We start from the raw sequence: 12728 nt of genomic DNA on the forward strand, positions 1-12728 counted from the left end.
AAATCTGTAATTACATCAGCTTTTAGCAGGGTTACTTACCTAGAGGCAATAGGCAGCAACCAGAGCTTTTTTTCTTCCCCAAACACTTGCTGGAGATTCTTCACAAAGCCAAGATTGAATCCATTTTTATCTGGGCCATTTTGAAACACTGGAGCTGAGAAAGCCTCTGCAAACAGAGGCAATTTTGGTGGAAAAAAATGAAAATCAATGGCAAATACTCTGAAACAGGGTTGGGCATTTTATAACCATCTAAAGACAACATGATTTAACAGATTATAGATACACAGCAATACAGAGTTTCAAAATAATGGTTTTTCCATTTTGCACAGCCTGTAAAGGCTTTCCAGCTGAAGGCAGAATTTGGTTGTGCAACTGAACCCAGAGAACAAAGAACCCACAAGGGGTTTGAACCAGAGAATGGAGTTAAAAGATCTTCCTGTGGGACTTGATGGAATTCAGAGAGTAAAAGTTGCTAGGTAAAAATCTCTGCAGGATGAAGTAGGCTGGTGTTCAGTGCATATTCCAGAAGTGGCACTGCAGATTTAAATCACCTCATTTGTTAATGTTAGAATGAACAAGCACTAGGGACAAACAAATGCAAATAAACTCTGGGCTCTGGTGGGGCATAAAATTAAAAGAAGAGGAGAGAAGAACCTTGAGTGCTTTAGGAACAGTTTGATCTCCCTGCTCAGCTGCTGCACAGGTCTGATGTTTTGGGATAGATGAGCTTCAGTGCCCCATGAAATGACTTTTGAAGTAAATAACTTGATAAAATCAGAATATTTGCTCTCTCTTGACAGGGTCTGTTTTGTTACAAAACTTTATCCCAAAAGCTTTGAAAGTTGAACATTTATCTGAGGAAAAGCAAAGAAACTTTGGCAAAATGATACTATTTTAGATGATAATTTCTTTGATTTTACAGTGACAACTTATTTGTGTTTATCAGTAAAGATGGACACTGTGTTTCCCAAGCTCACCAAGCTGATTGGGGTGCACCCCAGTACAGGAATAAACCATTATTCCTGAAAAGCTGCCCTCATTTCACAGCAAATACAGTTTCACATATGCATAACACTTTTATAATTGGACTTCTACACTTTTAGGCTCTGGTTTCCCTAACAAAGCTCTTGTCACACCAGCTAATAAATGCAGCTCATTTGCAGTGACAAATTTCTGCAGCTTGTACCAAGATCTTAAATCTTCCTCTCCTCATAAACCAGCAGGAATGTACAGAAATAGAACAAATGCATTTTTTTCTTTTATTTTTTTTTCTTCTTACAGCACCTTTGGTGTGTTTTACCAGAAGGAAGAGACAGAAGAGCCTTACCCAGAGTGGATCTGTTCCTGCTGACCAGCCAGCAGTGGTAGCCAAACAGAAACATGAGGCTCACAAAGAACATGATTGCCACAAAGAGAAGGAAAAGGATGTGGAATTTGGAGCGTGCATTGGTCAGCTCACCCTGGAAAGGAAAGCAACACAGAACAAGTGATGGGAACAAATTAAAGATGGAAATTATTTGTACTTAGAAATATAATGATAAAACTCCTATTGAGAGTTCTCAAAATTTACAGGCAAAAGTGAACATTACTAAATAAAGCAAAAAGAGCCAAAGAAATGAATGTGGTTCATTTCCCCTCCTGTACCACAGCACAAAGAGTGGGGGGTGTTATTAACCCTTGGTATGGCTCTGGGCCAGCCCAGCCCAGCTGCCCAGGTGGGCATGAGGAGCACCCTGTGCCTGGGGAAATGAGCAGGCAGGAGCTCTTGAAGCCCTGCTTAAGTTCTGCTGAGTTTCCTGTGCATACATTAAAATTCTGCACCTTGCTCAAGGTAAGCCCAGAGAAACCTGCCCTGCACATCTGCAGCTATTGGGGAGGGTTAGAACTGAGCACAGATGGATGGGGAAGGGTTAAAAGCCAAGGGGGACACTCCAAGCAGAAGAAAGGCTCCTTTCCCTCTGCAGCAGGAGAGCCAGGTGCCAGAGGTGCCCAGCAGGGACACAGGCAGGCTCTGGGGACATCCAGGGCTCAGGGCTGGGCCTTGCTGGGCGTGGGGAACAATAGGGGCACAGCCAAGGTACCTAAACACAAACACACAGGTACTGAGGAGAGGGGACAGAAATAGAGACCAAGGGCCAGTGTCCTACTGGAGCTGCCAGCTGGCCTTGCTTTCACAGAAACAATCAGCAGTAACTGAGTAAAAGCCTCCTTTGAGTCGCTGTTTTTAAATCGAGAAAGGAGGCCTGTGGGGGTTAGAAAATGAACAAGGGGTTTTGACCCTTTTTTAATTTTCAGTAAATATGTACAAATCATTGCCAGGATCTTACACATCAATGCCAAACTTTCCAAGGGACACCCATGCAAACACAAGGACAGGAAAGGGACAGAGCCTCTCTGCCAGAAAATAATCTAAGTTTGAAATTCCTGGCTTCTTGCTCTGTGCATTATGAACATCTAACAGGAGGTGGATTCCCAAAGGGCCCAGGAAACACCTCCCAGGGAAATGCAGCCCCTCCACTGCCTGAGAGCAACAGAGCACCGAGAGTCACCAAAGCCCACGAGACTGAGAGCAGATGAAAAAGTAACCGGATTTCATGACTTACTGTCCAATACTTAATGAAATACTTGAAGACTGTTGCAGCAATATACAAGCAATACAACAAAGAATAGGCTAAGAACAGTAGAAAGAATTTGTAGTTAGAAAATCCAATGCAGTTATTCACCCTGGAGGACAAAAGCAAAGTTGAAATCAGGATTGGTGCAGCACACAGTGGGTGTAACACAAAGAGCACGAACCCGTTTTGGGGGATGGAGCCCCTGGCTCTCACAGCCCAGTTTGCCAACGAGCAGCTCCCCTCAGTGGCCGCAAGGGAACAGAACCGGTGGCTCTGCCTTTCCCTCCCTTCCCTGGGCCCAGGAGAAGCACAGCTCCGATTTTTGGGATTGTTTGAAGGTTGGTACCACAGGGAAATGGGTGCCAGAGGCAGCAGCTCATTCCTCCTGTCTGCCTCTTGTCTGCCAAGGAAATCAGAGCCGGGAGTTCTGTGCTGCTTTATCCCTTTGCAAAGCTCAGGAGCCACCTCAGCCCTGCCTGTTTGTTACACACAGCCCAATTCACCCCACCCTGCTTGGAATTCTCCATGCACAGGAGAGCTCTAGAAAGGAACACGGGGATGTACAAAACCCCAGTAGGTGTTTGTGTCAGAACTCAGGTTTGGAAAATCCTCTCCAATTTTGATCACCAGGAAGGTTCAGGTAGGGAAATGTTTGTGTTGTTTCTGAATTCTTAAATCTTCCTTTTTTTTTTTTAAAAAAAAGGAGGAATTTAAGAAATTTAGTGGCAGCAATTCTGGAAGGTGTAAAGCTCAATTATTCCATGCAGCTTTCTGCACAGACTGTCTCTGACCATCATCAGTCCAGAAACAATCCATGTGCAATTGTTGTTATTGGGAGCACCCCAAGTGCAGCTGAAACACTGAGAGAGCCCAAAGGAAAGGCTAAGCTGGAGTTTCTTTCAAATTTGAATAATAGTTAATGAGTGAATTAGCAGTTGGGGTTTAAACTTTATCAATATTATAGCATTTTTACACATGGGTTATGGAGTGAATGTGAATGATTTGTTAAAATTTAATTTCAGGCAATCTCAAAGTGCAATTATTTTATAAGTTCCCCAAAATAAAGAGATGGATGGCCTAAAATGTGAGAGGCATACAGACATGAGAGGTATAAGAAATATATCTAAGTAACCTTTCCTTTCAGAAAACCACAAACCATTTATCTGGGACATACCATGGACAGTGATGATCCATTTTTAGCACACACCTGCAAAAGGAAAAATAAAATGGAAGATTTTTAATTGGTACTTCATTACCAACTGCAGATCAACAGCAAAACTTTGATTTTAGTGAGGTTTCTACACTATAGATACTCAAAATGATGCTGTCTCTAAGGTTTTTAAGGTAGATATAATTTTAAGATGGAACATTTCTTAGTGTTTGAAGACCAACCAATGTCCTTGTGGAGACAGAAAAACACAAGAATGATTTCTGCCCTAGAGCAGAAGAGCTGCAGCTGGGACAGAGACCCTGGGGAACCTCTTTGTGTACAAAGACCCCTGAAGGAGCAGCCCCCTCCCAAAACTCGTGGTGACTGCAGCCCATGACTTACATGGCACAAACAGAGCAGTGGTGACAACGGTCAGGTTTGATCAGCTGGCATCTGTCACAGAACCGAATCCCTGCAATCAGAGACAAATTAAAACAATGGAAAAATGCTTTTTCTTCATCTGTTTTTTGGTACTGTGCTCATTTCCTAACTATTCTTTTTCTTTCCTCTATCCCTTCAGCAGGTGACCTGGTGTTTGCTGCAGGTCACAATCAGATAAGCAACACTCATAGTTCTGATGAAGACTTGCAGATGGGCTAACAATGAGAGAAAGCACAAAATCACAGAACCCTGGAATGCTTTGGGCTGGCAGGGACTCTAAAGTCCATCTTGTTCCATTCCCTGCCATGGCAGGGACACCTCTCACTGTCCCAGGCTGCTCCCAGCCCTGTCCAGCCTGGCCTTGGGCACTGCCAGGGATCCAGGGGCAGCCCCAGCTGCTCTGTGAAGCTGTTCCAGGGCCTGCCCACCCTCACAGGAAGGAATCCCTTCCTAACATCTATCCCAAACCTGCTCTAACTCATACAGCCAGCTCAAAAGTGACAAACCAAAGCTGCACACTTGCATCCACATTTACTCAGACTACCTACACTTCATTTTGATAATTCTCTATTTATTCCAGCTCTCTGCTTCAAAATGGCTTGCCTGACAGAAACGAGCAGGTCAGAGCCTCCAATATGAACACGAATTTCTTTAAGCTGTGAAGGGAGTGCAGCAGGCATTTAACCACTGAACACAATATAGAAAACTGGTCACAGAAGTATGTGCTGCATCCCTAAGCCAGAGTCCATTTTAAGTAAAAATTATGACAGATTTAATTATTCTATTGCTATTTCTAAATACAGACAGCATATGTGGACTATAAATCCAAAGGGTGACATCTTGCTTCTCAAAGGCAGCACCTGGAACTGCACTGAATTAAAGGGTTCAAGGCTTATTTTGTTTTTCCTGTGAGCAAGGGAGGGCTGTGGGATCTCAGCACCTCAGGACTGAGGTGCCACCGAGAGCACCCTTGGGGGGCTCGGGAGTCCTGGAATGTTCCAGAAGTGTCTGGTGGCTGCACTTTGATCCTACACAGGAGACGACACCTGTATGAGGACAGGAGGGTTTCACCGGGGTGAATGGTGAAGGGATTGGTTAATTAGAGGGTGAGACACAGGGTTTAGGATTTCTGTACAGGGGGGTTTAGAGAAGTAAGATGGAGGAATTGGGGCGTGTCCTGTCCTTCTTCTTCTTCTCCTCCTCCATCTTCTGTGGTGATGGTGGCACTTTGGGATTGGTCATTACTAAAAGTGCACCGGGCAATAAGGGTGAAAGGTATTGGGGAAAAATGATAAATATTGTACACGTAACTTTGGGTATAAAGATAGGTGACCGCCCGGAGGGCAGGGAGTGTGCTCATGGCTGGCTGCTGAGCAGAGCTCTGTCGGGCCGAGAGAAAATCTTTTAGATAAACAATTAATAAACACAGAGACCGAGAAAAGATCTGAAGCCTCTTCTCGTCCTTTGATACGCGGGCTGCCCCAAGGCCACCCCGGGCCTTTCAAACCACCCCGGGCCATCCAAACAGCCAAAAACCGGACAGAGGGCAGGAGTCAGTGGGTGCCTGGCAGTGCTGCTGCCCAGCAGGATGCCCTGGGTGCCAGCCTTGCTGCTGGCAGTGACTGGGGGGGTTGGGGCTCCGTGCCGGCCTGACCTCCATTGCCGGTCCTCGTGTACACCGGCAGCTTCCTGGCGATCTCGGCGAGGATCTGCCGCTGCACCTCGGGCCGCTCCTCGCTCTCGTAGCGCTCCTGGTCAGCGTAGGACATGTGGAACTGCAAGCACAGGGCACCAGGGAGCGCTCAGCGCGGCACCACAGAGCATTTCACACACAGGAGCATTTCACAGCCAGCTCAGCTTGGGAACGCTTTTACCTCCCCCTCCTGAGGTTAATGCCGTGGGAAATGCGGTTGTTAAGAAGACAAAGGGAGGCAGTGAGTGCTGGAGAGCCAGAATACTGAGAGACAGCAATAAGAAATGAAAAAGTGAAATTAAGGCTCGTAAAACAACTTAGAATTGCTCCTATTGCTGCCCTAGATGAATGCCATTACTGACCTTCATAACACATTCAGCACCTCTCTAGTGAGCAAGAACCTTTTTTAATATTTAAAACTGGGATTAGTTGTTCTTTATAAATTTACATTCTTGTAATCAGGATCAGAGCAAGGCTGAGTATATTTGGAGTGCCACACAAATACTGACCTCATTTTGCTGCCTCAATCTGAGTGTTTTATTATACTATATATTTCATAGAGAGGTAAAACAAAATGTGAAAAAAAAAGTAAATCTACTAATCCAAGCAACATGACAAAGTAAATATTTGGTTAAAAAGAATTAAAAGACATTTACCTCTGATTGTCCTCTTCAGATCAACTGAAGACTGAAGGATTTTTGAGTTCTCTTTAACATCTGTGGTTTTCTTTTGCAAGGAATGAAAGGTGCTGGCTCTCTTACCTTTTTGCCTGGCTGTATTGGGAGAGTGAAAACAGACTTCCAATATGTCCACACAAAGAGCACAAAGAGAATATGGAATACTACAAGATAGGCCACTAAAAACAAAACGAGAAAAGAAAAAAAAACAGAAACAGAGTAATGACTTCTTAAGCAAAGGTTTCATCCACAATGGGCATAATTCAAATTTTGCACAATAAAGTGAAAAAATAAAAAGAAGAAAGGAAAAGACAGATGTCCATTCAGTGCCACCCATTATTGCAGTGCAGCTAAACCTCATGGCTGAGGGTCAGCAGCACCCAGAGCTGAGGTGTGACCAAACTCAGAGCCTCCCCAGCCCCACCTGATCCCATCCTGGGGGAGATGCAGCTGCCAGGGAATTGTCCCACAGGGCAGGTGACAGCCCCACACCCCTGGCAATGACAGGATTCCTGTCTCTTCCCCACATCCCAGGCACAAGCCCAGCACATCTGGCTGCTGCTGAGCAGTGCAAAGGTGAATTTTGCACCTCCCAGTATTGGGGTTCAGCTGTTACTAAAAGCAGTGGAAGCAGAGTGGGCACTGCCCACCCCTGCACCACGCTCTTCTTGTGACAGCAGAAATAACATGAGCTTTACATCACCAGAAAAAGCCAAATTTCTTATTAAACATATTTTACATTTGCCACAGTTGATACAATAAAACAGGAAAACTTCCCTCAAATTGATCAAAATAGGGCTTGTGTTTACTGAGGGAGAATTGCAAACCAGCCCATGTCAGAACAGCCTCAATTCAATGTGTAAACCTGAATCCTTTGGCATTTGCAGCCTTTCCATGGACAGGGAGCCAAAGGAGCTGTCCTTCAGCTGCACAGACTATTTGCCATTTCTTTAACCCAGCTCATTAAGATATTATCAAAGTTACAAGATAGTTTTATTTAAACACATCATTTCATTGCAATAACAATTTTGTTTCCCCCATTTCATTTAATCTTCAAATTCCAGAAAATCAGATTAAAATAACTAGTCGGAAAGAGAAATCTAAAATTCAAACACTTCTTAACTATGTCAAAACACTTCTTTTCCTGTGTGAAAATTGGTTAAAAAGGCCAAATGCATCAGTGAGAGCTTCCAATGAGACAGCAAACATCTCCCAAGGATGTGATGGACTGTGGGAAGGAGCTGTGAATCACAGCTAAGTCATTCTCAGGCTCCAAGCTGGTTTGAGATGTTATCCTCACACTACAGGTGGAGCTGAGCCATTTTTAATTAATATGGAAGGAGATAAATCTTGCAACAGGTTTAATTTTGTTGATCAGCCTAGCAGCACATTAGAGGAATCTGACCTGGAGATGCACTAAGATTAGGCAACAATTAACTTTCTTCATTAACATCTTTCAGTCATTAACATCCTGCTTTCTGCAGTTTCTCTGTAGCAATTACAAACATTTGAGCTGCTTTCTAGAGGACTTTACTGGATGCAGCAATCTGGAGGATCTTTAAATGTCAGCTGGCACTGCTCTTCATGGAACAGCTCACACCACACCTACTCCTGTCCTTCACAACCCCTGAAGAACAAAGTCACCAAGAAACACCTGGATTAGCCAAAAGCATCCAAAGAAGGAGAAAAATATTAAAATAGCCACTCCTTATTCTTAGAACATGGCCATTACCTCCACCAACACACCTCAAGAGTGTCACTGAGCAATCCTGCTGTGCTGTGACTCAGGATCTGTTAGTGGGCACCAGAACTGAGGGAGAAAACTTAGCAAAAATAGCTTTCACTGAAAGATCAACCAGAACAGCGAAAAAAGCCAGGTGGGCTGCAGATGGGAACTTGTATTTTCTGTTTGGCTTGTAAAATCAGCTCTGGAAATGTGAAAGGGAAAGGGAGAAGAGGGGTGTGGGTGTGCACAGACACACACACAGCTTTTCCTGAAGGAGTCAGAGGGATCAGAGCCTTCCCATGCTCTGCCCAGACTGACAGAGCATTTCCCAGGGCACCCAGGAGCTCAGCACGCTGAGTGCCTCAGGAGGGTGCAGCCACAGGAAGGAAACACTGAAAGAGGATGGACCTTAAAAAAATGACAGCAAATATTTCTGATATCTCAGCCAGAACATTTGTGAGCCCTTTTACGTGAGGGTTGCATGGCAAATAATAAATGATCACACATACCTTTCTCCACAGGGTTGCTCACAGTCACTGGAAAAGAAAAAAAACAACAAGTGTCCACAGAGGAAATATGAATCCTAGAGAAGTTTGTGACAATTAACATTTCTGTGTGAAATACAGCCATTTTAGGGAAAATGTTCACATTCAAGAGGCAAAGAGAGAGCCCACAGCTCAGCATCAAACCAAAAGTATCCATAAGAACTCTTCACTCACGCACACACCCACAGCAAGATGTTCACTCACTCTCACTTGTGATGTCTTTTCCTTGCTTATAAAATATATTCTGTATATTTTGCATTAGAAATATGATAAAAGCAATCCTGTGGTGACAGGGAGAAGATCACCAGGGCTCCTCTAGCACCCATATCTCTGCATTTACCACATACTTGCAGCTGCTTTCTACTGATCTCCAGGTGACCCTCCACTGTAAGCACTGTCCCAAAGCATTTCTGCATCAGCAGGATTAAAATTTGATCAATTTCTCAGCTTTGGCCAAGTCAGCAACTGCAGTGAGTTCATTGGTTTTTTACACTACCTACCAGCAGAAATTTTACAACCCCTTTTTACTCCACCATAATGAGAGAAAAGGCCTCCTAACAGCAGCCTCTGAGCAAGCAGCAGAAGGTGCATTGTTCAGAGCCTTCTTGCAGTGACTGTTTGAAAATCCATCCATTATCTGAAAAGCCAGCATGCAAGTTTAACAGAAGAGACAAGGACAGCTTTTTGAACTGAAAACAGGGACTTGTGCGATATTTTGATAGAGCATTGCTTGGAAGACAAAGCTTTGTGCCACACAGCAACGGAGATGAAAAAAGAAACTGAATCTTTGTTGTGTCTCTGCCCACTCAATTTCAGGTAAACAAGACTGTTAGGAAACCTTCACTTTTCCCTTTGCTTTGCTGCCAATCAAGCTATGATGAGATTTTCACAAGCAGGGCCTGGCTCCCTCCTGCAGCAGGGCCTGGCTAAGGATTTACCTGAGACAAGAACACAGAGATACAAAAGGTTCTGGGGAGGATCCCTGCTGCCACCAGCCAAACAAGAACTGAGGCCTCCTCCTGTGAGCCACCGGCCAGCCCAGCACTGAGAGCTCAAAGAGCATCAGGAGGTGCCTCCCAGACATCCCCCCAGCTCAGCACAGCTGAAAATGCAAACCCAGACTCCAGACAAAGCATTCACTCTTGACAGGCTCCCAGCAGCTGAGGAGAGGCAGCCAGCTCAGCAAGCCTTGCTGGGTTAGAAATTAGAGAGAGACAACATCCTGCTTGGCAAGAAACAGCACAGGCCAACAGTTCATGCTCCAATCCTGAAATAATTCAATCATTGCAACTTCTGCATAGATAAACTCCTCCACACACAAATAAGAGATGAGAGAGAAACAGGGTAAAAAACTGAGGTAGGTGTGGGCAAATGAATGAATTGAAGCTGTGATTCCACACAGCAAGCTGAGCTCCTGCCAGCTGAACCTGCACTTGGGGAGCAGCACAGCCCAACCCAAACCTCACTGAAATCACCTGAGCCTCCTCCAGCAGCTGCACTGGGACCTGGCATCAGCCCCTGCTCAGGATTACTGAGTTTGCACAGCACATCTCAAAACACTGACAGTGTTCCAGGAAAATGCTCCACATTTTTTGTCACATGTTCTAATGACAGTTCCATGCACCTCAGGGATATCATCCTATGTGAATTCTTGAAAGAAACAGCCCACAGTCTCAGAGATGGGATAAATGTGATGAAGTGTTTGGGGGCTTTGCCAAGCTGCTGATTAAAACAGACCAAAGAAGCTGCATTTCATTCTAGCTCCCATGGAGAAAAACCAGCAGGTCTCACCACACTGCCAACCCTAACAAACACCTGATGGAAGTTTGCTGTGCAGCACCAGAAGGGAGCTCCTGCCCCAGGAACATCTCAAACTATCTGAGACCTCTGGTTTCGTTTGTCTGCCTTACTCTGTCCTGAGGAGTCACAGCTACTTCTCACAATTTCACAAATCCAAGTTTCCAGCTCTTCTCTCCACCAGAGCTAACAACTCTTTTTCTAATAGCACACTAAACCAGATAAACATAAGAAAGTTTGCAACTTACTACACAGTTAAATTGGTACATTAAATATACAATTACTAGCCAGCCTAAAACTTCCTCTTCTCAAACGCAGTGTTTTCCGTGCTACTGTAACAACTCCACGCCTGAGTGTGATCCCATGTAACCTATTTATTTCCTTTTCACAATACAAACATAAAACCATTGTAAAGCAAGGCACAGACTGGTGTTTGTTACTGTTTAGCTCATAAATCACATCTGGACGTTATCAAATCACAACAACGCCGCCTTTCACGGTGGGATCACCATCCCAGCCCTCTCAAACGCCACCTCCCTGCTCCAGGGACAGACAGAACCAGGGCCCAGGACGGACAGACAGCACCCCCAGCCCGCACCCCGCCCGGCCGGGCACAAATCCCGCGGAAAGCAGGGCAGCACATCCGAAACCCCATTGATCCCGAGCAGGGCTCGGCTCGTACTGAAGTGTTTGTCCCTGTGCACGGATCGCAGCCGGCATCGGAGCCTCGGGACACCGAGGGGCACCGGGGCCCCGCTCACACCGCGCGCACGGCAGGAGGAGGAGGAGGAGGAGGAAGAGAGGATGAGGAGAGCGAGGAGGAAGTGGAGAAGGCGAGGAAGAGGAGGAGGAGGGAAAGAGGAAGAGGAGAAGAAGGAGAAGGAAAGAGGAAGAGGAGAAGGGGAACAGCCGAAGCCCCCGGCCCGCCGCGCCCCCCGCCCGCAGCTCCGCGGGGGCCCCGGCGGCACCGAGGGGCGGCCCGGAGCGGGGGCCCCGCTGGGCACGGGCGGCGCTTACCGAGGCAGAGCTCGCAGACGTACGCGTAGTAGGACCAGAGCAGGAGCAGCGCGATGAGCAGCACGGGCACCCAGGCGAAGGCGCGGCGGCAGCAGCGCAGCCCCCGCCACAGCGCCATCCCGCCGCCCTCAGCGCCGCGCATCGGCGCGCGGCTGCGCGGGCTGCCCCGGGGCCGGCGCGCTCGGCGCTCGGCTGAGCGGCCTGCGGGCAGCGGCGCCCCCTGGCGGGGCGGGCGGGCAGTGGCGCTCGGGCTGAGAGAGCGGCGCTGCGGCCGCGTTCACCTCACAGCCGGGCTGAAGGAGTTTTGCCCCAGCTGCACCGTCCCCTCACAGCCCGGCTGAGGGAGCTTTGCTCCGGCCCCACTCCCCTCACAGCCCGCCCGTGCCTGCCCTGGCTGAGGGAGCTTTGCTCCGGCCGCGCTTCCCCCTCACAGCCCGGCTGAGGGAGCTTTGCTCCGGCCCCACTCCCCTCACAGCCCGCCCGTGCCTGCCCTGGCTGAGGGAGCTTTGCTCCGGCCGCGCTTCCCCCTCACAGCCCGGCTGAGGGAGCTTTGCTCCGGCCGCGCTTCCCCCTCACAGCCCGCCCGTGCCTGCCCTGGCTGAGGGAGCTTTGCTCCGGCCGCGCTGTCCCCTCACAGCCCGCCCATGTCGGCTCTGTGTGCTGGGGTCGGCGGGGACGTGGTGCTGCCCATCTGCCCAGCCCTGTGGGCACACCCGGGGCGCTGTGTGCCCCTCCGGGCTCCGCAGCTCAGCAAACCCGGGGCTGCCGAGGTGATGGCGGGGCTGGAGCGTCCCTGAAGGGAAAGCTGAGGGAGCTGGGGCTCAGCAGCCTCGGAAGGAGATGGCTGATCCATAAATATCTAAGAGGAGGTGTCAGAGCATGCACCAGGCTCTGCTCCTGGGCCCAGCAATGGCACCAGCACAACTGATGCTCGGGAAGTTTCAGCTGGACATGAGGAAGAATTTCCTTGGGCAGCGCCCAGCCCTGAGCAGAGAGCAGACTGGCTGTGCAGGCTCCTCCCTGGGGTTATTCCGGAGCCGTCCGGACACGATCCTGTGCCCGGTGCT

At 47.8% G+C, this 12728-nt stretch overlaps 1 protein-coding gene across 1 annotated transcript in view; it reads right to left on the minus strand.

The window, feature by feature from the left end:
* Positions 1-11834, minus strand: part of ZDHHC15 (zDHHC palmitoyltransferase 15) — a 21592-nt gene extending 9758 nt beyond the window's left edge. The window contains exons 1-9 of the mRNA XM_074551887.1: positions 11662-11834; positions 8812-8838; positions 6661-6755; positions 5861-5981; positions 4168-4237; positions 3790-3822; positions 2604-2724; positions 1328-1460; positions 40-166 (exon numbers count right to left, since the gene is read on the minus strand). Of these exons, the coding sequence (XP_074407988.1) occupies positions 40-166; positions 1328-1460; positions 2604-2724; positions 3790-3822; positions 4168-4237; positions 5861-5981; positions 6661-6755; positions 8812-8838; positions 11662-11803 (869 nt within the window). The 5' untranslated portion in view covers positions 11804-11834. The remainder of the gene's footprint in view (positions 1-39; positions 167-1327; positions 1461-2603; positions 2725-3789; positions 3823-4167; positions 4238-5860; positions 5982-6660; positions 6756-8811; positions 8839-11661) is intronic.
* Positions 11835-12728: the final 894 nt, after the last annotated feature.

This window comes from Zonotrichia albicollis, chromosome 14, assembly GCF_047830755.1.
Source record: "Zonotrichia albicollis isolate bZonAlb1 chromosome 14, bZonAlb1.hap1, whole genome shotgun sequence".
Taxonomy (NCBI): Eukaryota; Metazoa; Chordata; class Aves; order Passeriformes; family Passerellidae; genus Zonotrichia; species Zonotrichia albicollis.